Source organism: Octopus bimaculoides, chromosome 24 (assembly GCF_046866305.1).
Source record: "Octopus bimaculoides isolate indiv1 chromosome 24, ASM4686630v1, whole genome shotgun sequence".
Classification (NCBI taxonomy): domain Eukaryota; kingdom Metazoa; phylum Mollusca; class Cephalopoda; order Octopoda; family Octopodidae; genus Octopus; species Octopus bimaculoides.
Genome location: NC_142951.1, coordinates 21371346 through 21398575, shown reverse-complemented (window position 1 = coordinate 21398575; position 27230 = coordinate 21371346). Strand labels below are relative to the sequence as shown.

Below are 27230 nucleotides of genomic sequence, written 5' to 3'. Positions count from 1 at the left end.
GGTCTTGGATAGTGGTTTGTATGGTGTTGACTCTGTATCCATGTGAGTTGATGCACTATGTTCTGAGCCATGCTTAAAAAAGCTTGTAGTTCAGCTGCTGCAGTTTGCACAGCCTCTGCATATAGCCTTTTGTTAGGAGCAGAAGAAATATGTGGACTTCTTTCCTTGTGAGTCCTGTTGGTTCTTGGTGGATTATAGGTATGCAGGTTCAAGTTTTTTGGTCTCTTTTTTTTCTGCACTCTGGCTTATTTTGTTGTGGGTGGTCATCTAGCTTGTTTAGCTGGTGGTGTTTGGGATGGACAAATTTGCAGTTTGCTCCCTTTTCCCTGAGCCAACAGGTACCATGTAGGTAGAATTTACAGATAATCTGTTTCTTTGCGTAACATGCTTGGGCTTGAGGCTTGTTAGTGTTCACCATTTCTTCGTCTTTGGCTACTTTGTCTGTTCTCCTGTCTCTGTCTTTTGGTGTGGTACTGTGTTAATTGCATTCACCATGGCCATTGCAGCTTTCAGTAGCGGTTATAGCACTGGTGGCATTTTCCTTGTTTCGGTCATCGGTTTGGCCTTCCTGAGTTTGAGCACAGCGTTTATGGTTCTTTTCTTGGTTGGTGACAAGTGGTCGAAGTCTGACACAAGTTGTATCTTGTTGAAGTTTTCGGTTTGTTTTCTTCTATGTAGATTTCACTGTAGGTATTATCTACGAATTTGTCAATGTATGACTTCCAAATGGTTAACCACATAAGTGGATTTAACTCGACTTTTCCCCAGTCTGTTAGTTGTAGCATGTCTTTGCTTGTTTCGTAGAGGAATAGTCTGTTCTTCAATGCGCTTTCTTCCTGCATTACCACTCTCCATGGTTCCTGATTGGATGTTGATAAGCAAGGTGTGCGTTTCAGAATACGTTCTGGGCTATGTTTTATGTTAATATAAGTATCAGTGCCCTCAAATATACATTTAGCCTCCTCGACGTTGTTTGTGGCAAACCACATTTCATCGGTGTATATCAGCGTTTTATCCACGCAAGATCCAAATGTAAAGTTGTCTGAAGCCTGACATCTCATACGTCTGCAATTCACGAGTCCGTTCCTGATGCTTCTCAGAATGTAACTCTTTCCAGAGTTGGAGACGCCTGTGGTGTGTAGTCCGTTAACCTTGGGGTTGATTTTATGACAAATTTCAAAAGTTTGTCTGCTGAAAGTGTCTGCATCGATGTTGTGACGTTGTAACCACTCGTCGTAAATGTCCAGGGAGGTTTGAACATCGTGGTAATTGTTTGCGTTCTGTGTGAAGTATGATTTTTTATGTCTGATTTGTTCCCATATGGGTGTAGTCAGTGCTTCGATGTTGGTGTCCGGAGCTGCTGATTGGATGAGGGCAGTGAAGTTTGGTGTTTTTCAGTAAATGTTTATCCATTTTTGTTTCTGGTGATGTTTATTGCTTGTTTTGCAATACTTAATAATATCACCGAGGTCTGTGCTGCAGTATTTCTTCATGATTTTCTTAATGAAATCATACTTCTGCCCGCGAACTGTGCGTGTGTTCAACACTTTTCCTTCGTCGGATTCTGATCCTGATTCTGTGTTTTGAATATCTTTGTCCGTTAGTTCCTTGAGCATTAATTTCTGTCCCTCCGTGGTGATGTTATCAGCGCTTACTACCCATCTGATGGAGTTATCTTGGTTAAGGTAATTAGCAAAGCCTTGAGGCGTGAATACTTTCGTTGCAGCCATGTTGTATGGCTTTTCTATATTATTTTTTAATATGTTTTAAGCATGGTGAAGCTGTGTAGGTTTGTCGGGTGATCTTTATGCCAAGAAATAATATGAAAATGTGGTTGGTCGTAACAATGTTTAATGCTCGATAACGATTTTTTGTGATGCTGGGATGCTTGGATAGCAGATTGAGAAAGTAGTTTGATTGATGTTTAAATGTGTTTAACGCTGACCTTATGAATGGTGATTCTTCCCAGGTGAACTCTTTTTCTGACTGTATTCGGTAAACCCATGTGTACGGTTGTAGTTTCTCTCCTTTGACTGTTGCGTCGAAAGTTCCTTTATCGTTGGTAGCTGCGATGTTGAGTGGTATCTCCATGGCTGGCGTCTGTGGGATTTCACTTGTCGAGGTCTTATTTATATGTATGATACGCCAGGGCTGTGATATCGACAGCGCTTGTCAATTTACTTGTTAACAAAGTGGCCTGACAGATGTTTAAGTGCGTTATTTCCGCTTGCATTGGCATTTATGTATGTTGTTCTACCGTGCCTTTTCCCTTTAGGCGGTAAGCTGTTTAAGTGCCTGCCAGGTGGTGTGGCACAGAACTGATTATAATTGAATCCTTTGTAAGTAGTCTTCATTGTCCTTTTTAATGCCTTCTAGGAGGTCAAGATGCGGTTTTATAAGATCATAGGAGCATATGAGCTCCTGTTTCTTCCGTTCAATTTGAGCCATTGATCTGTAGAAATTATATCTATCCAAGGTTTCAGCTATTAGGTCATTTGCTGGTGATCCTTTGGCCAAGCTCCATGCTTGTGCAAGAAGGCGAATTTCTTCTAATTACCAGTTTCAGTGCATCTTCTTATTAGCTTCAATTTGGTGCTGTATAAAGCTTCGTCTGCTGGTGTCCATAGTGCACGGTATTTGAGAGAGCGGTTATCTTAGGTTATCTTGGCATTTACTGTTTCTGATGTAGTGTTTAATAGGTTTTCCATTTTTGGCATTTGTAGGACTATTGGTAAGTTTGTATAATTTGAAACATGTTGGTAACTCCAGGGTTGTGTGTGTTTATGAATGGGATGATGTTTTGTTTGCTTTTTTTTTTTTTTTGGAGTTCTGAGTTGTGTGATGTCCAGTTTCATTGCTCTTGAGATTCCGTTTTTTTATTAATTTGAGTGGGTATTTCTGGTCTAGTAGGAAGTTTTTAAGTTCATTTAGTCTTATTTGGCGTGTTTATGAGTCGGCCACTATGCTGCATGTGCGTCTTGCCATACTATATGCAATGTGGGATGGGTGGCAGTAGTAGAAATTTAAATATTGGTGTGTGTCGGTTTTTTTGTAGTAGATATCTGTTGTGACGATGGAGTTGTATATCTTGATGTCTAGGAAGGGAAGTTCATTATAGCTGGTTTCTGCCGTGAAGTTGATAGATGGGTGCATACTTCATTCTCTCCCTCTCAAACCTTGAACAGACATCATGCACTATCTTCCTCCATCCATCATGGTCTTGTGCCTCCGTCTCCCAATTACCAGCTGCAATTCCTGTCTGTATTAGAGTATTTTTAAAGCAATCCTTAGACCATAGTTTAGGCCTATGCGCTGGTTTCCTGCCATCTTCCAGCTCACCGTACAATAGCTGCTTGGGCATCACTCATCCTTTATTCCATGAATTTGGCCATAAAGGCATTACATAGAGGGTAAATAGCAAAATCACAAGAATCTCATTTCCTGGTGAGGATGTTATCTATAAGATGCCATTTTTTAGAACCAGGGTGCATCTATGTTGTTTTATACTTATGTGGTTTATGCGAGTGATTAGTAGTAAACGGCTTACCTCACCTTCCTTCGGCAGCTTAACCCGAACTTCCTCCCCTACTTTTACACTGGCGGGTTCCTTCTCTTCCTCGCAGTACTCTGGCGTCTTACTGGGATGCCTTCATTCATACTTGAACACTGCTCTGTGCAGCACAGATTCTTCCACTTGTCCGGATCGGGGAGACATGTTGTACCAGAAAACTGCTTCCAGGGGCAAAATGTGCCCCCTTTCAGCCATGGCCTTGATTGTCCAATGGTGCCTCTCTACAATTTCATTGCCGTTTGGCCTATACACCGCTCTGAACAATCGTCACACCCTCCACCGGTTGAGCATCTCCCTCAACGCTTCTGAACAAAACGCTGGTCCGTTGCCCATCATTAGTTCTTCCATGGGACCCCTCTCCAAGAGTATCCCGTTCAAAATCCTCGCAATCTCGTCAGCAATGCCTTCCTCAACTCCCTCTAAATGGCTAGCCGGCCCGGCTCGCAGTCGACCATGGTGCGATACATACCCTGAGGGTAGTTCGTCACATCCACAGCTAGTCTCCTCCAGTTGCGCTCTACTGAGAGGTTCCCTTGCTCATGCCCACCCGGGGCGGAGTCAATGGACTGGCACCTGTCACAGTTCCCGACCGCTTTCTTGACGCGGTGAAGTTTTACATATGGTGCCGAAATAGCTTGTGGTGTATGCGAGTGATTAGTAGTAAACGGCTTACCTCGCCTTCCTTCCACCACACGAGCCTGTCTTGTGGTATCCGATCCTCGCAACAAGCCCACTCGAAAGGGGCACGAGATCCCAATTGTGGCTCCCTCTGCCCCTCTTCCGGTCAGCTGACGTCATACCACAACTTATTCTTTAATCGAAACATTGTATTCGTGACACACAAATCCATCTCTACACACATTTGTAACAGTAGCAAACCATTACTGTTGGAACTCCCAACCCCATGCTTTCCTAAGACACCCCAAGTCTCCCAATCTGCATCAATGCGAGCATTAAAATCACCGAAAATGACAACTTTGTCATCGTGGGGGATATTGTATATAATCTCTATAAGTGATAGATAGAAGGCTAGTTTACCATCCTCTGATGAATTCATGGTTGGAGCATATGCACTTATGGGTGTTGCATAGCAACCTTTTCTTAATGGCAGCTTTAAAGACATTAAACGATCCGAATGACCACATGGTAGTTCCTCAAGTTTTGAAGCCAAAGTGGTTTTGATAGCAAATCCCACTCCTGATTCTCTCTTCCTCCTTCCTTTGTCATTCCTCATTGCTTTTGTTCTGAGACAGCAATTTGAAGGATGTTTATGTCCTCCATTTTGACACATATGGCCGATAGAAGAGATAGGAGAAGAAGCGCTTATTACATCGGAAAGGGACCGGTGGTTTAGAATAGAATAGAATACCATGAAAGCTACGCATCGATGGTGGTAGAGGTGCCCCGTCTAATTTCTTACCTTACTAAATGGATACCATCGAAAAATGACTTGTGTTGAAATTCGCGTGTGCGCGCGTCTCATAACTTACATATTCCACTGGTTTGCAGGTCGCGCGAGCGCGTTGTGTTAGTGTATATATCTATATATATATATATATATATATATAGATATATATATATATATCTATATATATATATATATAGTAATAAAGACAAACAATAGAGATACGTTTACACACTGTTTATTGAAAGAGATAAAACCTGCAAGCGAAATTTAGCTTGTGGAGCTCGCGCATGCGCACTAAAACATAGAAAAATGGAGGAAATCCTCAATGTTCAAATTATGAAAAGTTCTAGTGAAAAAAGGATCTTGTTGAAAGTCGAACGTGTACTTGCGTGGATGCAGTTGTCTTAGGTATAAGTATTTTGTAACGTTCTTTGTTAGTCATATATCGTCTGGTAATGGCGACCATTCTATAGGTTGTTGGGTTACGTATTCGTCTTCGTTTTCTTCTTCGTTATTCGTAATTTCGCATGCTAAGGGACTTCCGTGGTAGATACAGCTTTGCGCGTATTCTTCTTCGTCTAGTCTGCATTTTTTTTTCGGTGAATATCTTGGTGATTTCCAAGGAGTTTTTGTGTTAGTGGGTGTGTGTAGTAAGTCTTGTAGTTTTCTTTTAGTGTGTAGTAATTGTGAATGTTTTCTCGGCGAAGTGTATTGGGTATTTTCGGCGGTGTACAATGTCGATGTTTTCGGTTTGTTTTCTGCGATGAATGTTTGGTTGTAAGTGTTAGTGACGTATTTATCGATGTACGTTTTCCAAATTGTAATCCACATGAGCGGGTTCAACTCCACTCTTCCCCATTGTTTAAGCTGGGGCATCGGCGTTCTGGTTTCGTATAAGAAGAGTCTGTTTTTGAGAGCGTCTTCGTCTTGAAGAACCACTCTCCAGGGCGGTGTGTTGCTAGTGGATAACGATGGTGTTCGTTTCAGTATTCTTTCGTTCTGATGTTTGATGTTGATGTATGTTTGTGTGCCTTCTAGTATACATTTCGCTTCTTCGATATTGTTAGTGGTAAACCACATTTCATCTGTATATATCAAAGTTTTATCGATGCACGAACCGAACGTGAAGTTGTCGCTGGCTTGGCATCTCATTCTCCCGCAGTTCATTAGTCCATTTCTAATAGAGCGTAGTATGTAACTCTTTCCCGAGTTACTGACTCCTGTAATATGTAGGCCGTTTATTTTCGGGTTTATCTTGTGGCATATGTCGAATGTCTGTTGCGCGAATGTTCGCGGGTCGAAGTTGTGGTGTTTCAGCCATTCCTCGTAAATGTCTAGCGATGTTTGAATGTCGTGGTAGTTATTCATGTTGTTCATAAATAAATTTTTCTTATCCTTAATTTGTTGCCAGACGGGAGTGCTAAGCGTTTCTATGTTAGTTTCTGTAGCTGCTGCCGATATGATCGTTTGTAAGTTTGTGGTATTTCTATAGATATTCTGCCACGTATTTCTGTGAGATAGTTTCGTTGAATTGTTGCAGTACTGTATGATGTCTCCCAAGTCTGTGCTGTTGCATTGTCGCATCATTTTCTTTATGAAATCGTATTTGTCACCTCTGACAGTCTTCGTTTTATTCACCGATTCGGTGTCCGATAAATCGGTATCGCTGTCGTGGTATTCCTTGTCGGTGAGTTGTTTTAGTAGAGCTGTCTGTTGTTTGGAGGTGATGTTGTTGGCGCAGACAACCCATCTCATCGATTCGTCCTGCGTGAGGTATTTACAGAACCCGAAGGGTGTGAAGACTTTCATGGCGGACATGTTATACGGTTTGGCAACATTGTTCTTCAGAATGTTTTTCAACATTTGGAAACTGTGTTGATTCGATGGATGGTCTTTGTGGAATGAAATCACGTGGAAATGTTTTTTATCGTAGCAGTGTTTGATTTTACTGGCGGCGTCTTTGTGATAAATGACTATCGAAGGGTGTTTCGTTATGATGTTCATGAAATATTGCGCTTGCGGTGATTGTGTGTAACGTATAGTTTCCAGCGCTTTGCCGATTGTTGGTGATTCGTCCCACGTGAACTCGTTGTCTTCGTTCCATCTGTATACCCAAGTATACGGTAACAATTGAGAAGTTTTTATGAAGGCGTCGAATGTTTCTTTAGTAGCGTACATTGTGCTGTCTGTTGCGGGCTCCATCGCTGTCGGCTGACTGTTTAATTCGTGTTATCGTCGCTGTATATATTGAGGTTTTTCCCGCCCAGTGTTTACGAAACGCTGTCGCTGTTATTAGCGATTAACGAAGTGCCCTGACAGATGTTTAAGTACTTTGTTTCCGTCGGCGTCTTTGTCTATGAATGTCGTTCTGCCGTGCCTTTTTCCTTTGGGCGTGATATGATTCAAGTGCCTGCCAGGGGGCGTGACTAAGAAGAGGTCGTAGTTGAAGTCTTTGTATGTGGATTGCTGTGCTACCTCAGGGCAGATGGTTGCTATTTTCTGTGGGTGGTGCATAGCTTCGAAGTAGCATTCCACCTCTAGGAAGTATGTTATGTCGAAGGTGAAGTAGAGTTGAGCTGCCGTCCCATTGGGCCTGCATGCTGCTGGTACGTTGATGTAAACGAGTTGGGGCGGGTCTTCTGAAGTGTAAAGCACTTTGTTTATCAGTGTTCTGTTTGCTGTTACCATGTTCCCGCTGCTGATTGATGTAGTACCGTCTTGTTTTTTGATAGGTTGTTGATGATCGTAATTGATGTCTGATATTTCTGTGTAGCTTAGGTCTTCTTTTTTGTGTGGTCTCTTTCTTTTTCTAGTTTCACCGAAGCTTTCGTGGTGATGTTTGCCTTCTACTCCTAATTCGGGTGCTGTGGTGACGTCGAGGCATCCGTCCCACGTGTAATGGTATCCCTGCAATGTCTCGTCGTTAACGGATGTACCGTAATTTAATATGCAGCCGTGTCTAGTGTAACTGTCGTTGATGCTGGTATTGGTGAGTGGCACTCTTAGTTGTGAAGGGTTATCCCATTTGTGGCTGTAGACGTCGCCTTGTCTCACTTTTTGCACGTTTGGCATTTCTCTCCAGTCGTGGAATCTCACTATTTTGGAGGTGCATGTTAATGTGTCCGCGTCAAGGTCGCACTCGCTAAGCTGATTTACGTATGCTGTTGGTGCGCAGTATGCGAATTTGTATTTGGGTAATTCCATAGTAGCGAAAGTTTCTGGTTGTATTGACGAGAACCCGTTGTTTGGTACTTTCGTAATTGTTTTTAAGTTACCGTGTCCGACGTATGTGCCGTTGTCGACCCATATTTCGAAATAGGGTAAAGGGCTTGGTAAGAATACTTCTTCGTTGTTTCTAGATGTCCATTCGCCACCCATCACGTTTGATATTTCGAAACCTACGGATTTGATTCTGTAAGATGTTGCCGTTTTTATAGTTTGTTCGAATTGTATCGGGTTTACCCATGATGTCAACCAGTAAGGGATGATGTAGTCCTCTGAAGTAACTTCTCCGTAGCAGCTGTGTCCCACGTTGTGATAACCCGCTTCGTTGCCTTGGAATTTCGTGAAATCTACTTTAGCTTGGTTCATTTGAGTTGTTTTAACTCCGTGTCGGAATCTTCTTTTGAAGCAGACTTCTCCACCGAAGTTTCCAGTGGATTCAGGGATCGATGCCGTTTGCAGTTTACTTCCAGCCCATCCTGCTGATGCAGCTGTTTCGCCTTCGTTGCTTGTCGATGCTTCAGCCATATTTTTAAGATCGTAATCGCTATGAGTAACGCTATTAGAATTACCGTTGGCGCTTCTGAACTTTTTATCAAGTCCGCTATAATGTTTAAGAGATATAGCTCCAGCTGCGAGGAGGCCAGTGGGTCCTTGTTTAACTGCGTTTCTGATGAATTTCTTGTCTGATTCCCAGGTGTCCTTATTAGGATCTTCGTAAGCGAGGTCATGTGTTTTGGCTATGGCATCTAATTTGTTTACTGGGATCTGATGTCGTCTGTATTTCAGATCAGTTCCAGGTCCTAAGAATTTATAGCCCGGCACGTGAAACTCTATTGTTTTGTCTGCGTTCCGATCCTTCTTCCTCGGCTGCATAACAGGAACTGAGCTGCTGCTCGTATACTTCCGGTTATATGCTGTATATCACGTGATATATGACGTTATATTCTTTAATTCCTAAACGCACAAGCGCTTCCGAAACGTATAAACTAGAGGGGGCACCTCTTTCTCCAGCGGCATCGCTGTCTCTGAGGAGTCCGGACTCCTCCCCTCTTGGAATTTAATTTAATTTAGTAGGAGGAGGAGTCCGGACTCCTCAGAGACAGCGATGCCGCTGGAGAAAGAGGTGCCCCCTCTAGTTTATACGTTAAATGTCCCATTGGCGGGACATTTTTGATGGTAACTTTTGTTACGCTCTGCCCAAGGTAACTGGGTATCCTTATTACATCTTGTGTATGAAGAGTTAGCGTTGAGAATTGTTTCGCTTATTCTTCATTTTGGAATATCACTTGTACATGGACAAATTTATGCTACCAAGCAACATAATCTTTGTGCCCATACAGGGCGAAGGCATTTTTCGATTTTGTCTGTGTTGGCTTGTTCTGGTCGTCTAATCAAAGCTCTTGTGTCTTTTATCTGCTGTTGTAGTAGTTGGATGACTTTTTTTTTTGTATTCTTGTCCCTTTTACGTGAAGGGGAAAGGGAAGGAAAATTGTTTTTATGATCTTCTGCGTTCAAAATATTTCAGCCATTCATTTAATGATTCTAATTTTTCCTTTCTCTCCTTCAGTTGTTGGCGGTGAAGGGAGCAAAGGTTGAATGGAATTGTTGTTATTGTCGTTCTTGGTGGTGGTGGTGATGTCGGTAGCAGAGGAAGCAGATGTAGTATCAGAAACCGTGGTGGTAGTGTCGGTGTTGATGGTAGAGTCTTTGGTCGTTTTGCATTCTTCCAATAACATTCAACTGAATTCGTGTGAATACTTGTTATTGGATCAACAAAGTTTTCGGAATGGTTCACCTTGAAATGGGTGTCTTTGGGTAAAACATCTACTTCACTAATCCCATTATAAGCACTCCAACAGTCAAAATATACAGTTGTCCCTGGTTTGATAAATTTTTTAATAAGGGGCAGAAGGGTTTCAGCAGAACGGTCAGGTACAAAGATTAAAAAACCCACCTCTCCTGTGGCATTCTACCTCTGTTGTACTTGCACCAAGTCCACCAATTTGGTAGGGGTTGCACAAAATATCCCTCCTATATTGATGTCATTGAATAACAGTAGGCCGTTTATTTTCGGGTTTATCTTGTGGCATATGTCGAATGTCTGTTGCGCGAATGTTCGCGGGTCGAAGTTGTGGTGTTTCAGCCATTCCTCGTAAATGTCTAGCGATGTTTGAATGTCGTGGTAGTTATTCATGTTGTTCATAAATAAATTTTTCTTATCCTTAATTTGTTGCCAGACGGGAGTGCTAAGCGTTTCTATGTTAGTTTCTGTAGCTGCTGCCGATATGATCGTTTGTAAGTTTGTGGTATTTCTATAGATATTCTGCCACGTATTTCTGTGAGATAGTTTCGTTGAATTGTTGCAGTACTGTATGATGTCTCCCAAGTCTGTGCTGTTGCATTGTCGCATCATTTTCTTTATGAAATCGTATTTGTCACCTCTGACAGTCTTCGTTTTATTCACCGATTCGGTGTCCGATAAATCGGTATCGCTGTCGTGGTATTCCTTGTCGGTGAGTTGTTTTAGTAGAGCTGTCTGTTGTTTGGAGGTGATGTTGTTGGCGCAGACAACCCATCTCATCGATTCGTCCTGCGTGAGGTATTTACAGAACCCGAAGGGTGTGAAGACTTTCATGGCGGACATGTTATACGGTTTGGCAACATTGTTCTTCAGAATGTTTTTCAACATTTGGAAACTGTGTTGATTCGATGGATGGTCTTTGTGGAATGAAATCACGTGGAAATGTTTTTTATCGTAGCAGTGTTTGATTTTACTGGCGGCGTCTTTGTGATAAATGACTATCGAAGGGTGTTTCGTTATGATGTTCATGAAATATTGCGCTTGCGGTGATTGTGTGTAACGTATAGTTTCCAGCGCTTTGCCGATTGTTGGTGATTCGTCCCACGTGAACTCGTTGTCTTCGTTCCATCTGTATACCCAAGTATACGGTAACAATTGAGAAGTTTTTATGAAGGCGTCGAATGTTTCTTTAGTAGCGTACATTGTGCTGTCTGTTGCGGGCTCCATCGCTGTCGGCTGACTGTTTAATTCGTGTTATCGTCGCTGTATATATTGAGGTTTTTCCCGCCCAGTGTTTACGAAACGCTGTCGCTGTTATTAGCGATTAACGAAGTGCCCTGACAGATGTTTAAGTACTTTGTTTCCGTCGGCGTCTTTGTCTATGAATGTCGTTCTGCCGTGCCTTTTTCCTTTGGGCGTGATATGATTCAAGTGCCTGCCAGGGGGCGTGACTAAGAAGAGGTCGTAGTTGAAGTCTTTGTATGTGGATTGCTGTGCTACCTCAGGGCAGATGGTTGCTATTTTCTGTGGGTGGTGCATAGCTTCGAAGTAGCATTCCACCTCTAGGAAGTATGTTATGTCGAAGGTGAAGTAGAGTTGAGCTGCCGTCCCATTGGGCCTGCATGCTGCTGGTACGTTGATGTAAACGAGTTGGGGCGGGTCTTCTGAAGTGTAAAGCACTTTGTTTATCAGTGTTCTGTTTGCTGTTACCATGTTCCCGCTGCTGATTGATGTAGTACCGTCTTGTTTTTTGATAGGTTGTTGATGATCGTAATTGATGTCTGATATTTCTGTGTAGCTTAGGTCTTCTTTTTTGTGTGGTCTCTTTCTTTTTCTAGTTTCACCGAAGCTTTCGTGGTGATGTTTGCCTTCTACTCCTAATTCGGGTGCTGTGGTGACGTCGAGGCATCCGTCCCACGTGTAATGGTATCCCTGCAATGTCTCGTCGTTAACGGATGTACCGTAATTTAATATGCAGCCGTGTCTAGTGTAACTGTCGTTGATGCTGGTATTGGTGAGTGGCACTCTTAGTTGTGAAGGGTTATCCCATTTGTGGCTGTAGACGTCGCCTTGTCTCACTTTTTGCACGTTTGGCATTTCTCTCCAGTCGTGGAATCTCACTATTTTGGAGGTGCATGTTAATGTGTCCGCGTCAAGGTCGCACTCGCTAAGCTGATTTACGTATGCTGTTGGTGCGCAGTATGCGAATTTGTATTTGGGTAATTCCATAGTAGCGAAAGTTTCTGGTTGTATTGACGAGAACCCGTTGTTTGGTACTTTCGTAATTGTTTTTAAGTTACCGTGTCCGACGTATGTGCCGTTGTCGACCCATATTTCGAAATAGGGTAAAGGGCTTGGTAAGAATACTTCTTCGTTGTTTCTAGATGTCCATTCGCCACCCATCACGTTTGATATTTCGAAACCTACGGATTTGATTCTGTAAGATGTTGCCGTTTTTATAGTTTGTTCGAATTGTATCGGGTTTACCCATGATGTCAACCAGTAAGGGATGATGTAGTCCTCTGAAGTAACTTCTCCGTAGCAGCTGTGTCCCACGTTGTGATAACCCGCTTCGTTGCCTTGGAATTTCGTGAAATCTACTTTAGCTTGGTTCATTTGAGTTGTTTTAACTCCGTGTCGGAATCTTCTTTTGAAGCAGACTTCTCCACCGAAGTTTCCAGTGGATTCAGGGATCGATGCCGTTTGCAGTTTACTTCCAGCCCATCCTGCTGATGCAGCTGTTTCGCCTTCGTTGCTTGTCGATGCTTCAGCCATATTTTTAAGATCGTAATCGCTATGAGTAACGCTATTAGAATTACCGTTGGCGCTTCTGAACTTTTTATCAAGTCCGCTATAATGTTTAAGAGATATAGCTCCAGCTGCGAGGAGGCCAGTGGGTCCTTGTTTAACTGCGTTTCTGATGAATTTCTTGTCTGATTCCCAGGTGTCCTTATTAGGATCTTCGTAAGCGAGGTCATGTGTTTTGGCTATGGCATCTAATTTGTTTACTGGGATCTGATGTCGTCTGTATTTCAGATCAGTTCCAGGTCCTAAGAATTTATAGCCCGGCACGTGAAACTCTATTGTTTTGTCTGCGTTCCGATCCTTCTTCCTCGGCTGCATAACAGGAACTGAGCTGCTGCTCGTATACTTCCGGTTATATGCTGTATATCACGTGATATATGACGTTATATTCTTTAATTCCTAAACGCACAAGCGCTTCCGAAACGTATAAACTAGAGGGGGCACCTCTTTCTCCAGCGGCATCGCTGTCTCTGAGGAGTCCGGACTCCTCCCCTCTTGGAATTTAATTTAATTTAGTAGGAGGAGGAGTCCGGACTCCTCAGAGACAGCGATGCCGCTGGAGAAAGAGGTGCCCCCTCTAGTTTATACGTTAAATGTCCCATTGGCGGGACATTTTTGATGGTAACTTTTGTTACGCTCTGCCCAAGGTAACTGGGTATCCTTATTACATCTTGTGTATGAAGAGTTAGCGTTGAGAATTGTTTCGCTTATTCTTCATTTTGGAATATCACTTGTACATGGACAAATTTATGCTACCAAGCAACATAATCTTTGTGCCCATACAGGGCGAAGGCATTTTTCGATTTTGTCTGTGTTGGCTTGTTCTGGTCGTCTAATCAAAGCTCTTGTGTCTTTTATCTGCTGTTGTAGTAGTTGGATGACTTTTTTTTTTGTATTCTTGTCCCTTTTACGTGAAGGGGAAAGGGAAGGAAAATTGTTTTTATGATCTTCTGCGTTCAAAATATTTCAGCCATTCATTTAATGATTCTAATTTTTCCTTTCTCTCCTTCAGTTGTTGGCGGTGAAGGGAGCAAAGGTTGAATGGAATTGTTGTTATTGTCGTTCTTGGTGGTGGTGGTGATGTCGGTAGCAGAGGAAGCAGATGTAGTATCAGAAACCGTGGTGGTAGTGTCGGTGTTGATGGTAGAGTCTTTGGTCGTTTTGCATTCTTCCAATAACATTCAACTGAATTCGTGTGAATACTTGTTATTGGATCAACAAAGTTTTCGGAATGGTTCACCTTGAAATGGGTGTCTTTGGGTAAAACATCTACTTCACTAATCCCATTATAAGCACTCCAACAGTCAAAATATACAGTTGTCCCTGGTTTGATAAATTTTTTAATAAGGGGCAGAAGGGTTTCAGCAGAACGGTCAGGTACAAAGATTAAAAAACCCACCTCTCCTGTGGCATTCTACCTCTGTTGTACTTGCACCAAGTCCACCAATTTGGTAGGGGTTGCACAAAATATCCCTCCTATATTGATGTCATTGAATAACAGTAGGCCGTTTATTTTCGGGTTTATCTTGTGGCATATGTCGAATGTCTGTTGCGCGAATGTTCGCGGGTCGAAGTTGTGGTGTTTCAGCCATTCCTCGTAAATGTCTAGCGATGTTTGAATGTCGTGGTAGTTATTCATGTTGTTCATAAATAAATTTTTCTTATCCTTAATTTGTTGCCAGACGGGAGTGCTAAGCGTTTCTATGTTAGTTTCTGTAGCTGCTGCCGATATGATCGTTTGTAAGTTTGTGGTATTTCTATAGATATTCTGCCACGTATTTCTGTGAGATAGTTTCGTTGAATTGTTGCAGTACTGTATGATGTCTCCCAAGTCTGTGCTGTTGCATTGTCGCATCATTTTCTTTATGAAATCGTATTTGTCACCTCTGACAGTCTTCGTTTTATTCACCGATTCGGTGTCCGATAAATCGGTATCGCTGTCGTGGTATTCCTTGTCGGTGAGTTGTTTTAGTAGAGCTGTCTGTTGTTTGGAGGTGATGTTGTTGGCGCAGACAACCCATCTCATCGATTCGTCCTGCGTGAGGTATTTACAGAACCCGAAGGGTGTGAAGACTTTCATGGCGGACATGTTATACGGTTTGGCAACATTGTTCTTCAGAATGTTTTTCAACATTTGGAAACTGTGTTGATTCGATGGATGGTCTTTGTGGAATGAAATCACGTGGAAATGTTTTTTATCGTAGCAGTGTTTGATTTTACTGGCGGCGTCTTTGTGATAAATGACTATCGAAGGGTGTTTCGTTATGATGTTCATGAAATATTGCGCTTGCGGTGATTGTGTGTAACGTATAGTTTCCAGCGCTTTGCCGATTGTTGGTGATTCGTCCCACGTGAACTCGTTGTCTTCGTTCCATCTGTATACCCAAGTATACGGTAACAATTGAGAAGTTTTTATGAAGGCGTCGAATGTTTCTTTAGTAGCGTACATTGTGCTGTCTGTTGCGGGCTCCATCGCTGTCGGCTGACTGTTTAATTCGTGTTATCGTCGCTGTATATATTGAGGTTTTTCCCGCCCAGTGTTTACGAAACGCTGTCGCTGTTATTAGCGATTAACGAAGTGCCCTGACAGATGTTTAAGTACTTTGTTTCCGTCGGCATCTTTGTCTATGAATGTCGTTCTGCCGTGCCTTTTTCCTTTGGGCGTGATATGATTCAAGTGCCTGCCAGGGGGCGTGACTAAGAAGAGGTCGTAGTTGAAGTCTTTGTATGTGGATTGCTGTGCTACCTCAGGGCAGATGGTTGCTATTTTCTGTGGGTGGTGCATAGCTTCGAAGTAGCATTCCACCTCTAGGAAGTATGTTATGTCGAAGGTGAAGTAGAGTTGAGCTGCCGTCCCATTGGGCCTGCATGCTGCTGGTACGTTGATGTAAACGAGTTGGGGCGGGTCTTCTGAAGTGTAAAGCACTTTGTTTATCAGTGTTCTGTTTGCTGTTACCATGTTCCCGCTGCTGATTGATGTAGTACCGTCTTGTTTTTTGATAGGTTGTTGATGATCGTAATTGATGTCTGATATTTCTGTGTAGCTTAGGTCTTCTTTTTTGTGTGGTCTCTTTCTTTTTCTAGTTTCACCGAAGCTTTCGTGGTGATGTTTGCCTTCTACTCCTAATTCGGGTGCTGTGGTGACGTCGAGGCATCCGTCCCACGTGTAATGGTATCCCTGCAATGTCTCGTCGTTAACGGATGTACCGTAATTTAATATGCAGCCGTGTCTAGTGTAACTGTCGTTGATGCTGGTATTGGTGAGTGGCACTCTTAGTTGTGAAGGGTTATCCCATTTGTGGCTGTAGACGTCGCCTTGTCTCACTTTTTGCACGTTTGGCATTTCTCTCCAGTCGTGGAATCTCACTATTTTGGAGGTGCATGTTAATGTGTCCGCGTCAAGGTCGCACTCGCTAAGCTGATTTACGTATGCTGTTGGTGCGCAGTATGCGAATTTGTATTTGGGTAATTCCATAGTAGCGAAAGTTTCTGGTTGTATTGACGAGAACCCGTTGTTTGGTACTTTCGTAATTGTTTTTAAGTTACCGTGTCCGACGTATGTGCCGTTGTCGACCCATATTTCGAAATAGGGTAAAGGGCTTGGTAAGAATACTTCTTCGTTGTTTCTAGATGTCCATTCGCCACCCATCACGTTTGATATTTCGAAACCTACGGATTTGATTCTGTAAGATGTTGCCGTTTTTATAGTTTGTTCGAATTGTATCGGGTTTACCCATGATGTCAACCAGTAAGGGATGATGTAGTCCTCTGAAGTAACTTCTCCGTAGCAGCTGTGTCCCACGTTGTGATAACCCGCTTCGTTGCCTTGGAATTTCGTGAAATCTACTTTAGCTTGGTTCATTTGAGTTGTTTTAACTCCGTGTCGGAATCTTCTTTTGAAGCAGACTTCTCCACCGAAGTTTCCAGTGGATTCAGGGATCGATGCCGTTTGCAGTTTACTTCCAGCCCATCCTGCTGATGCAGCTGTTTCGCCTTCGTTGCTTGTCGATGCTTCAGCCATATTTTTAAGATCGTAATCGCTATGAGTAACGCTATTAGAATTACCGTTGGCGCTTCTGAACTTTTTATCAAGTCCGCTATAATGTTTAAGAGATATAGCTCCAGCTGCGAGGAGGCCAGTGGGTCCTTGTTTAACTGCGTTTCTGATGAATTTCTTGTCTGATTCCCAGGTGTCCTTATTAGGATCTTCGTAAGCGAGGTCATGTGTTTTGGCTATGGCATCTAATTTGTTTACTGGGATCTGATGTCGTCTGTATTTCAGATCAGTTCCAGGTCCTAAGAATTTATAGCCCGGCACGTGAAACTCTATTGTTTTGTCTGCGTTCCGATCCTTCTTCCTCGGCTGCATAACAGGAACTGAGCTGCTGCTCGTATACTTCCGGTTATATGCTGTATATCACGTGATATATGACGTTATATTCTTTAATTCCTAAACGCACAAGCGCTTCCGAAACGTATAAACTAGAGGGGGCACCTCTTTCTCCAGCGGCATCGCTGTCTCTGAGGAGTCCGGACTCCTCCCCTCTTGGAATTTAATTTAATTTAGTAGGAGGAGGAGTCCGGACTCCTCAGAGACAGCGATGCCGCTGGAGAAAGAGGTGCCCCCTCTAGTTTATACGTTAAATGTCCCATTGGCGGGACATTTTTGATGGTAACTTTTGTTACGCTCTGCCCAAGGTAACTGGGTATCCTTATTACATCTTGTGTATGAAGAGTTAGCGTTGAGAATTGTTTCGCTTATTCTTCATTTTGGAATATCACTTGTACATGGACAAATTTATGCTACCAAGCAACATAATCTTTGTGCCCATACAGGGCGAAGGCATTTTTCGATTTTGTCTGTGTTGGCTTGTTCTGGTCGTCTAATCAAAGCTCTTGTGTCTTTTATCTGCTGTTGTAGTAGTTGGATGACTTTTTTTTTTGTATTCTTGTCCCTTTTACGTGAAGGGGAAAGGGAAGGAAAATTGTTTTTATGATCTTCTGCGTTCAAAATATTTCAGCCATTCATTTAATGATTCTAATTTTTCCTTTCTCTCCTTCAGTTGTTGGCGGTGAAGGGAGCAAAGGTTGAATGGAATTGTTGTTATTGTCGTTCTTGGTGGTGGTGGTGATGTCGGTAGCAGAGGAAGCAGATGTAGTATCAGAAACCGTGGTGGTAGTGTCGGTGTTGATGGTAGAGTCTTTGGTCGTTTTGCATTCTTCCAATAACATTCAACTGAATTCGTGTGAATACTTGTTATTGGATCAACAAAGTTTTCGGAATGGTTCACCTTGAAATGGGTGTCTTTGGGTAAAACATCTACTTCACTAATCCCATTATAAGCACTCCAACAGTCAAAATATACAGTTGTCCCTGGTTTGATAAATTTTTTAATAAGGGGCAGAAGGGTTTCAGCAGAACGGTCAGGTACAAAGATTAAAAAACCCACCTCTCCTGTGGCATTCTACCTCTGTTGTACTTGCACCAAGTCCACCAATTTGGTAGGGGTTGCACAAAATATCCCTCCTATATTGATGTCATTGAATAACAGTAGTATGTGATAGGCCAGTCATCTCGGATGATGTGTATACAGATGTGTTATGGGACCATAAATATGTAACAAGAATAAAGTCCTGCAGGTTTATTTTGGAATTTTCCAGATAGGAGGAAGACTTTTTAATAGACTGTTTTTCTGCTTTGTGTGTTGGGCAACGAAATATCTTCTTTCTGGCAATGTGAACATCGGAGACTTACACAATTGAGAACTTTCTTCATTTCTAGAAATGAATAAGCTGCATCAAAATCTTGAATGTAAGGCAATATGTCATAAATCATGTTTACAATAAATTACCAATGTCAACAAATCCTAGTAAACTTTTTAGCACAAGGCTCTCTATCGAAACGATTGTTAAGCGAACTGCTTAGCACCAGATTTTCTGTAGAAAGATTTCTTAAGCCAATCCTTGGAAATGTTTTTTTGTTTTTTTTTTATTTGCGCATGCCCAAATTTGGCCATGATTCCAACGGTCAAGAATTCTAGACCTTGACAACCACGTGCGATTTGGATAGCGTTCTTGAAAGTTGAATTTGAAAATGTATGAAGTTAACAAAAACAGGTAGTGTGTTATTTTTATTCAATTTGTTTTTTTTTTTTATTATTTACGTTGTTGAGAAGTTACAGTGGTTTTCTCTCAGTGTCTCATCCTAAAGTGCACCGAAGGATTTTTTACATGATCAATGTTAAGAGGAAGCTTAAATGTTGAATGGACTGTTCTGCTGCCGTCTAACAGCGTGGCTGCTATTCCTGAAGATGCTGTTGCAATGGCTTTCTACCCACGTTGACAAACTTTGGCAAGGAGGGGGTTGAGTAGAAATATCTTTCCTGTGCCACAAGGCGCATCAAGGAAGATGATGCCATCATTGCTGTCTTCAAGCATTGATGAAACAAAAGTGTAGACATCAGCTCGTTCAGGATTCAACTGGTATCCTTGTTACTGAACATAGGATAGAAGAGTTGAAGCTACCAAGCAACATAATCTTTGTGCCCATACAGGGCGAAGGCATTTTTCGATTTTGTCTGTGTTGGCTTGTTCTGGTCGTCTAATCAAAGCTCTTGTGTCTTTTATCTGCTGTTGTAGTAGTTGGATGACTTTTTTTTTTTTTGTATTCTTGTCCCTTTTACGTGAAGGGGAAAGGGAAGGAAAATTGTTTTTATAATCTTCTGTGTTCAAAATATTTCAGCCATTCGTTTAATGATTCTAATTTTTCCTTTCTCTCCTTCAGTTGTTGGCGGTGAAGGGAGCAAAGGTTGAATGGAATTGTTGTTATTGTCGTTCTTGGTGGTGGTGGTGGTGGTGATGTCGGTAGCAGAGGAAGCAGATGTAGTATCAGAAACCGTGGTGGTAGTGTCGGTGTTGATGGTAGTCCTTGGTCGTTTTGCATTCTTCCAATAACATTCAACTGAATTCGTGTGAACACTTGTTATTGGATCAACAAAGTTTTCGGAATGGTTCACCTTGAAATGGGTGTCTTTGGGTAAAACATCTACTTCACTAATCCCATTATAAGCACTCCAACAGTCAGAATATACAGTTGTCCCTGGTTTGATAAATTTTTTAATAAGGGGCAGAAGGGTTTCAGCAGAATGGTCAGGTACAAAGATTAAAAAGACTCTCGTGGAACACAGCTGATTCAAAGTTCCTACCTTGATCGGAATGCAACTCCTGAGGCACTCCAAACCGGCAGAAGAACTGATCTACTAACACTTGCGCAACCGTTGTATCTTCCTGATCATGGATGGCATAGGCCTCAGGCCACTTTGTGAAGTAGTCCATGGCCACACATATATTCCTATTTCCTCTTTACGTGAGTGGCAACAGTCCAGCAATATCCACAGCTACCCTTTCCAAGGGTACACCCACCTGGTATAACTGCAGAGGGGCACATCCCTGCTTCCTTGGTCCCTTCTTGGCGCAGCATACATCACAAGATTGACACCATTCCTGGACGTCCTGATGCATGCCCTTCCAATAGAATCTGTGCTGCAGCTGATTCAATGCTTTCTTTACCCCCTAGATGTCCACTTGTAATTTGGTTATGAGCTTCTTCCAGCAGGTCAGGTCTCGTCTTCTTGGGTATCACCAACTGCCAATACTCATTAAAGCCATCGGGTGTCTTCCAGCGCCTCTCAAGCAGCCCATTGTTCAGACGAAGACGGTCCCACTGGCCCCAATAGCTCTTAGTTTCAGGGCTGGACCTGAATACCTCCTCCCAAGATGGTCTCGTTGCTTTCTGCTGCAGCCACTCTACCACTGGCCTTAAGTCAGCATCTTCCATCTGTCTCTTCTGTACTTCTCTGGTTGACACATATCCAGTCATTGCAGTTCGGTTGCATTTCTTACTGTGCTTGTGGTCTGGTTTACGAGGACAACGACTCAAGCTATCAGCTTTACCATGTACCTGCCCCGGACGGTGCTGTACCTCATAGTTGTGCTGGTCTAGTTTCTCTAGCACTTCAAATAAGAGCATGCCCAAGTGGTGATTGACCGCCGCATGTTGAGCCAAAAAGATTTACCGCTAAAAGAAAAAACACAATATTTTTCGTGTTCTTGTTTTTGTAAGTTATGGTGTGCACAAAAGAGAGAGAGAGAGAAAAAAAAAATTTGTAAAGAAAACAATTGTGCTTGCCTTTTTTTTTTTTTTTTTTAGTGTGTATGTGTGTTGCTTTTGTGTACTGTATGCAGGAACAAAATATCACCCACCTTGTCGCGCTGAAAAGGGGAATATAACACAATAAAACAGGGCAGAAAATTAAATGTGTGCAAGTCTGTGTTTGTTTATGAGGCTGTCCTGCTAGACAAAGTCAAAAGCAACATCTGTGGTGAAATATAGCGATTCAAAAGGAACCATGAAAAGCGCACGTGTAGTCGGACAGGAAATTACTGTTCAGTTGTTTGTCTTGTCTCGCGGTCTAAGGCTACTGTGGAAAGCATGTGTAAGACAGGCGACAGCTTGTGTAGTATTGTGGTTGGTAGTTCAGAGTTTTCGGGCTGCATTTGTTCTTGATTCGGGGTCACCAGTTGTAGGGAAGTGGTTATACACCATTAGGTGTATCCCAATTCCGTACATTAAATTTCTTAAGGAAGTAAACGGAACGCAGACTCTAAACTAACAGCACAACAAATATTTTATTACAGTAGAATTCTGCTCACACTGGGTTGGAATTCGGTAGCACGTCGCCTTTTGGTTAGATGAGACGCTGTCAATGAAGTTGTGTGGTTAGAAGTCATTTTTCTCCTCTCTGGTTGTCTATTCAGTTCATATGCCTTGCAAGCAGGCCTTCCGCCGCACACAGGCAGCTTTCCATATTCAATTCAGCCTCAGTACTGAAGCACATATATGCGAGGCTACTACAGGCGGCCGCCACCCCAGCACGGGTGCTACTGGTTATTACTGCTGAGGCCACCTTGAACTACTTTCGCAGGCAGAAACGTATCTATCTACGTACTCGTAGTTCAAGTGCTTCTCAACCTCCCCACCCCTGAGGTACAGGAGGACACACTCTTCCTCCTCCTCAGAGCAGGGGGGATCTCACCTTGTCCTGCCAGCGGCACAATTCCCGCTGACAGGGTCTCCCTCTCCGATGGCACATTTCCTTCCGGAGGGGTCACTGGTTCGGTCTGCGGCACATAAACGTCCGCCGGCCGCTTCCCACTTCTCTTCCTTCTCCTTTTCTTTTTAGAGGTTTCGGGGGTTAGGGCCTCCTCGGCACACCCGAGGGGATCTTCACCTCCCCCTCAACCTCTGTTTCAACTGGTGAGCAACAAAGGTTGCTCACCTCTCCTTTTTCTTTTAGTGAAGGGGGGGGGGCACTTTTTCCTGCTCCAGGTCTTTATTACGGCCCTGGGAACAGTTCTTCTTAATGTGGCCAGCTTCTAGGCACATATGGCACCTCGGTTGCCGACCCTCAATAATAGCCGGATACCTGGCCCCGGTCATCTTAAAAAAATCAGGAAAGCACGTCTCCTACAGCCACTGGGGACCACAAGGTCAATGTCGCCTTGGCGCCCTGCCAGTTGACTGCAGGTGACATGTGCACATTAAGGAGCCTGGGTCCACTGTCTCCCAAGCCCTGCCGGATGATATCAGCGATCCACTTGGCCTTGGCACCTGGGGGTAGTCCATGAACCCAGGCTCTAATTGTTCTCCTTCCACAGTAAGAGGGGAGGAACAAAATTTCCTACCCCTGCAGAGTCTGGCTGGCCGCATTGGCAGCTTCCTCAGGGGAGTCGAACAACAACCACACCGTTGCGTACTTGACCCCCCTGGAGATGAAAAATTTCTTTGCTGGCAAACAAATTGCCAACTCTCTTTCAATAACCTCTTTGTTGAAGAGGGAAATGGCATTGTGTGACCTACAATAGGTCCGCATGACCACTGTCCTCTTCTCCATTTCTTTCAACCACTGCTTGGGTGGGCACAGTTCCCACTCCAAGACAGTGTTATTCTTTTTTGCCATGCCTTAAACAAAAGTTCAAAATGTTCCACAAAAATCCAACGAAAAGTTCAACAAAAAGGGTTCACAGTAATAGATAAATAAATACAAGAACAGAAAGACAGAGCAGAGAAAAGGAAGGAAGGAAGACAGTTCAAGACACAGCAACACAATTCCGGCCACTCGGCAATCCTAGCCCACAGGTACTCCAATAAGGTATTCCAACAAAGGCAATCCAGGGTCACAGCAACAGGAACACAGAGAAATCCTTCACAAATTGTTACTTCCTAACCACATAGTTCATGGTTCAATCACACTGTGTAGCACCTAGGACAAGTGTCTTCTACTATAGCCTTAGGCTGACCAAAGCCTTGTGAGTGGAATTTGTAAACAGAAAGTGAAAGAAGTGCGTGTATGCTTGTCCTCCACAACTGCTTGACAACCAGTATTGGTGTGTTTACCTCCCTGTAACTTAGCGGTGCAGCAAAAGAAATAAATAGAATAAGTATCAGGTTTTGAAACAAGAAAGTAGTTGGTTCAATTCATTCGACTAAAATTCAAGTTGGTGCCCCAGCATGGCCGCAGTCTAATGACTGAAACAAGTGAAAGAATAAAAATAAAAAATACAGGTGAACATACATGACAGTGTATGTGCTGAAAGGCTATGACTACTACTACCACCATGATGCAACTATTTGCATAAATATATTCACACACTTTTAGGTGTGGTTATGTGGTAAAAAGTTTGCTTCCCAACTACATGGTTCCGGGTTCAGTCACACTGTGTGACACAATGAGCACTACTATAGCTTCAGGCTGACCAAAGACTTGTGAGTGGATTTGGTAGATGGAAACTGAAAGAAGCCCGTCATATATGTGTGTGTGTTTGAGAACCATGTTGATGTATTTACTTTCCTATAACTTAGCAGTTCAGCAAAAGAGACTGATACAGTAAGTACCAGGCTTTACAAAAAAAAAATAAATACTTGTGTTGATTTTTTGTTGAACGAATCAACTTTCAAATTAAAAGTCAATTTATTCAACTAACAATTCTTCAAGCCCCAGCATGGCCGCAGGCTAATGACTGGAACAAGTGTAAAAAAAAAAGTACTCATAAATATATGTTACACATTCAAATCTTCTATTGAAGTTATTTCTCTTTTTTAATCTTTTATATATATATATATATATATATATATATATATATCCTCCACATACCCTAAGAACAGGATAGTTTTGTCTAAAAGCTACCTCTTTGGGTATTCTGAATCCTTTTAGTGGAAACACTGCTGATCCTTTGCACTTGTAAAATTATGTATTATATGTGTATATATTATGTAAAAATAAAATAAAATATAAATAAATATATATATATTTACACCCATTTTGTCCTTGTTAATGTTTCTTTAACCTTTTTCATGAATTGTGTTACTAAAATATATATATATATATTTTATCATCATCATCATTTAGCATGTTTTCCATGTTTGCATGGGTAAGGCGGTTTGGTTAGAGCTGATAAGCCAGAGAGTTGCGCCAGGCTCCAGTCTGTTTTGACTTGGTTTCTATGGCTGGGTGCCCTTCCTAATGCTAAACACTATAGAGTGTACTGGATGTCTTTTACGTGTTACTGGCATGAGTGCTTTGACATGTTACTGGTGCTGGCCACAACAACAATTTCACTTCAGCTTAACGTCTTTTCATAAGCACAGCAAATCCCCCAATGTGTCAGTCTCTTGTCATTGCCTCTGTGAGACTCAACATCTGAAGATCATATTTCAGCACCTCGTCTCACATCTTGGATTTACCTCTTCCGCAGGTTCCCTCCATAGTTAGAGATCAGTGCTTTATGCAGCTGTCTTCATCCAGACACATCACATACCATATCAGCGCAGTCTTCTCTCTTGCAAGCTGTATCTGAGGCCTCTTATATGCAGTTTTTCTCTCAAGACATATTCTGTCATATGTGCACACTCACTTCGCACATTCAGCAAAACATACCAGCTTTATTACTTTCAAGGTTTTGCATGTCCTTTGCAGTCACAGCTCAAGCTTTACTACCATGTAGCATGGCTGTTCTCATACAAACATCATGCAATCTGTTCACTCTGAGGGAGAGGTCCTAGTTACAAAGGTAGAAGCTTTCTGAACTTTGCCCAACCCTTCCTTATTCTAGCAGCTATGCTCTCGGGGCACCTTCCTCCACTGCTGGCTTTGTCACCTATGTAATGGAAGCTATCTACTATTTCTAAATATATCTCTAGGCATTTGACAAAGTCTGTAAGTTTTTTGGGGTTTTTTTAGTTAATATATATGGCTCATAAAAATATGGTGGCTTGCAGATAAAATAAAAGTTAGTGTGACGTTATAGGATCAGTGACGTCACATGAACAGCTGAGGCGTGGGGTGTTAGAGCGGAGCAAGGGAGATCATGTAAGTGGAAGCATGACTAGCGTGGGTAGGGTTTTTTTCCCTATAGTATGTCAACAAAAATAAGGATCAGTGACAATGCTATCAAACCCCTCTGTGGCAAAGGAGATGTTATTACCTCGATTTGGAAGGATATGTGTTGTTGGCACTCCGTCACTTACGACGTCGAAGGTTCCAGTTGATCCGATCAACGGAACAGCCTGCTCGTGAAATTAACGTGCAAGTGGCTGAGCACTCCACAGACACGTGTACCCTTAACGTAGTTCTCGGGGATATTCAGTGTGACAAGGCTAACCCTTTGAATTACAGGCACAACAGAAACAGGAAGTAAGAGTAAGTTGTGGGGAAGGAGTACAGCAGGGTTCGCCACCATCCCCTGCTGGAGCCTCGTGGAGCTTTAGGTGTTTTCGCTCAATAAGCACTCACAATGCCCGGTCTGGGAATCGAAACCGTGAGTCCGCTGCCCAAACCACTGGGCCATTGCGCCTCCACGTTGGTGCTGTACCTCAAAATGAACAAAGTGAACCAACTGGATATGGAAAAACTCGAACGGTGATTAAAGATAGCATTCATAGAAGATTCATGTGCTGTGTTTGCCAAACTGGGAAAGGCGAGATGAATGGGTCACTATCCATTTACAGGGTAGGTCTGAGTTAGAATCTCTCTATATAAAACTGAGAATGTGTGTTTGTATGTATGAGTCCCTAAAACTTAGGAAGTACCCAGCTGATTCCATTCAAATTTTACACATGCATTACTTAGGGTTCATGGAGTGTCATAGGCCCAAAAAATTTCCAACTTCTTGCCTAATGCAGACCCAGAGCAACCTTTTACTCTGGTTTGGTATTACATGTCAAAAGATATTGTTATTTCACTTTTAATTCTAATGTGATAACATTAAGATCATCTTATTTCTATATTTGAAATAAATGAATAATTTATATCCTAATGTGAACAACATTACGCATCGGCAACTTTCCGTCTTTGCGGCCATGACAGTGGAATGGTGTGTCTGTATGTGTATTGACTGACATAACGAACTGCTGGAGGTGAAACTCTTGACAAAAAACAATGAAGTGGCAGGTCCAAGGTATATAAAAATATTGGATTGTCTCACATGAGATGTTGCATTTGAAAAAGGAAACATTAAAATTGTTTTTTAATTTTAGAATATTTATTTATTTAATCAAAATATGATCCTTGTTCATTTATGATCTTCATCCACTGTTCCTCTAAGGCATATATTCCATCTTCAAAGAATTTATCATCTTTTACACTTATAAACTGTTCGAGCTTGCTATACCCAATAAAACATTCTTAAATAAAGAAGAGGTAATTGAAGCATTCGAAGTGTTTAAATATGTGAGAATCAGTAGGAGAATAAGGAGGATGTGCCAAAATTTCATAATTCAGGCTTTGCAACTTGTGGACCGTAGCTTGAGAAATGTGAGGCCATGCATTATCATGAAACAAAATCAGACCATCTCTATTCACTAATCTAGGTTGCTTGCTTTTTAATTTTTCATGCATACAATAAATTTCCTGACAATAGGATGTTGCTGTTACAGTTTTTCTTTGTTGCAAAACTGAATAATGAATAACCCCCTTTGTTGATCGCCATACAGTGTCCATTAACTTTTTAGGGTGCAATGGTGGTTTTGGGTCCTGCATCTAACCACTGTCCTGTTATCAAAGAGTATCCATTTCTCATCATTGATACAAAAATGGTTCTCTTTCCAACCGAGAAATCAACATGGAACAGACTGTAAGGCATCTGTTTCTTTGAATTTCATTAAGTTGATTGGGAACAAACCTATCCATCTTTTTGACTTTTCCAATTTTCTTCAAGTGTCGAGAAGCAGTTGTGGGAGATAGCTGGAGCTCTGATCTGATTTTTCGGACCATTGTTCTCAGATTTCGTTTAACCAAAACATTCAATTCGTTATGCCGAATAACTGATTTTGGTTTCCCTCTTGGTTCATTTCCTGAACACAA

The 27230-nt window shown here is 42.2% G+C and overlaps 3 protein-coding genes across 3 annotated transcripts; all 3 read right to left on the bottom strand.

Moving 5' to 3' along the window:
* Nucleotides 1–447: 447 nt before the first annotated feature.
* Nucleotides 448–1391, bottom strand: LOC149131226 (uncharacterized; the record flags this gene model as incomplete). The annotated part of the gene is made up of 1 exon (XM_089341548.1): nucleotides 448–1391. A coding segment is annotated over one exon (804 nt), but the record flags the coding sequence as incomplete, so codon positions are not given.
* Nucleotides 1342–23782, bottom strand: LOC149131224 (uncharacterized). The gene is made up of 2 exons (XM_089341395.1): nucleotides 18715–23782; nucleotides 1342–4546 (listed from the first exon to the last, which is right to left on the bottom strand). Exon 1 carries the CDS (start codon nucleotides 20837–20839, stop codon nucleotides 20294–20296), a length of 546 nt encoding a protein of 181 aa, XP_089197521.1. The 5' UTR covers nucleotides 20840–23782; the 3' UTR covers nucleotides 1342–4546; nucleotides 18715–20293.
* On the bottom strand, nucleotides 5199–7181 carry LOC149131225 (uncharacterized). The gene has a single exon (XM_089341394.1). It carries the CDS (start codon nucleotides 7179–7181, stop codon nucleotides 5418–5420), a length of 1764 nt encoding a protein of 587 aa, XP_089197520.1. The 3' UTR covers nucleotides 5199–5417.
* Nucleotides 23783–27230: the final 3448 nt, after the last annotated feature.

Bases quoted from the DNA above. Each gene is read 5' to 3' on its own strand.
- LOC149131225 (XM_089341394.1), bottom strand. From the start codon at position 7,181: ATGGAGCCCGCAACAGACAGCACAATGTACGCTACTAAAGAAACATTC.
- LOC149131224 (XM_089341395.1), bottom strand. From the start codon at position 20,839: ATGCTCTTATTTGAAGTGCTAGAGAAACTAGACCAGCACAACTATGAG.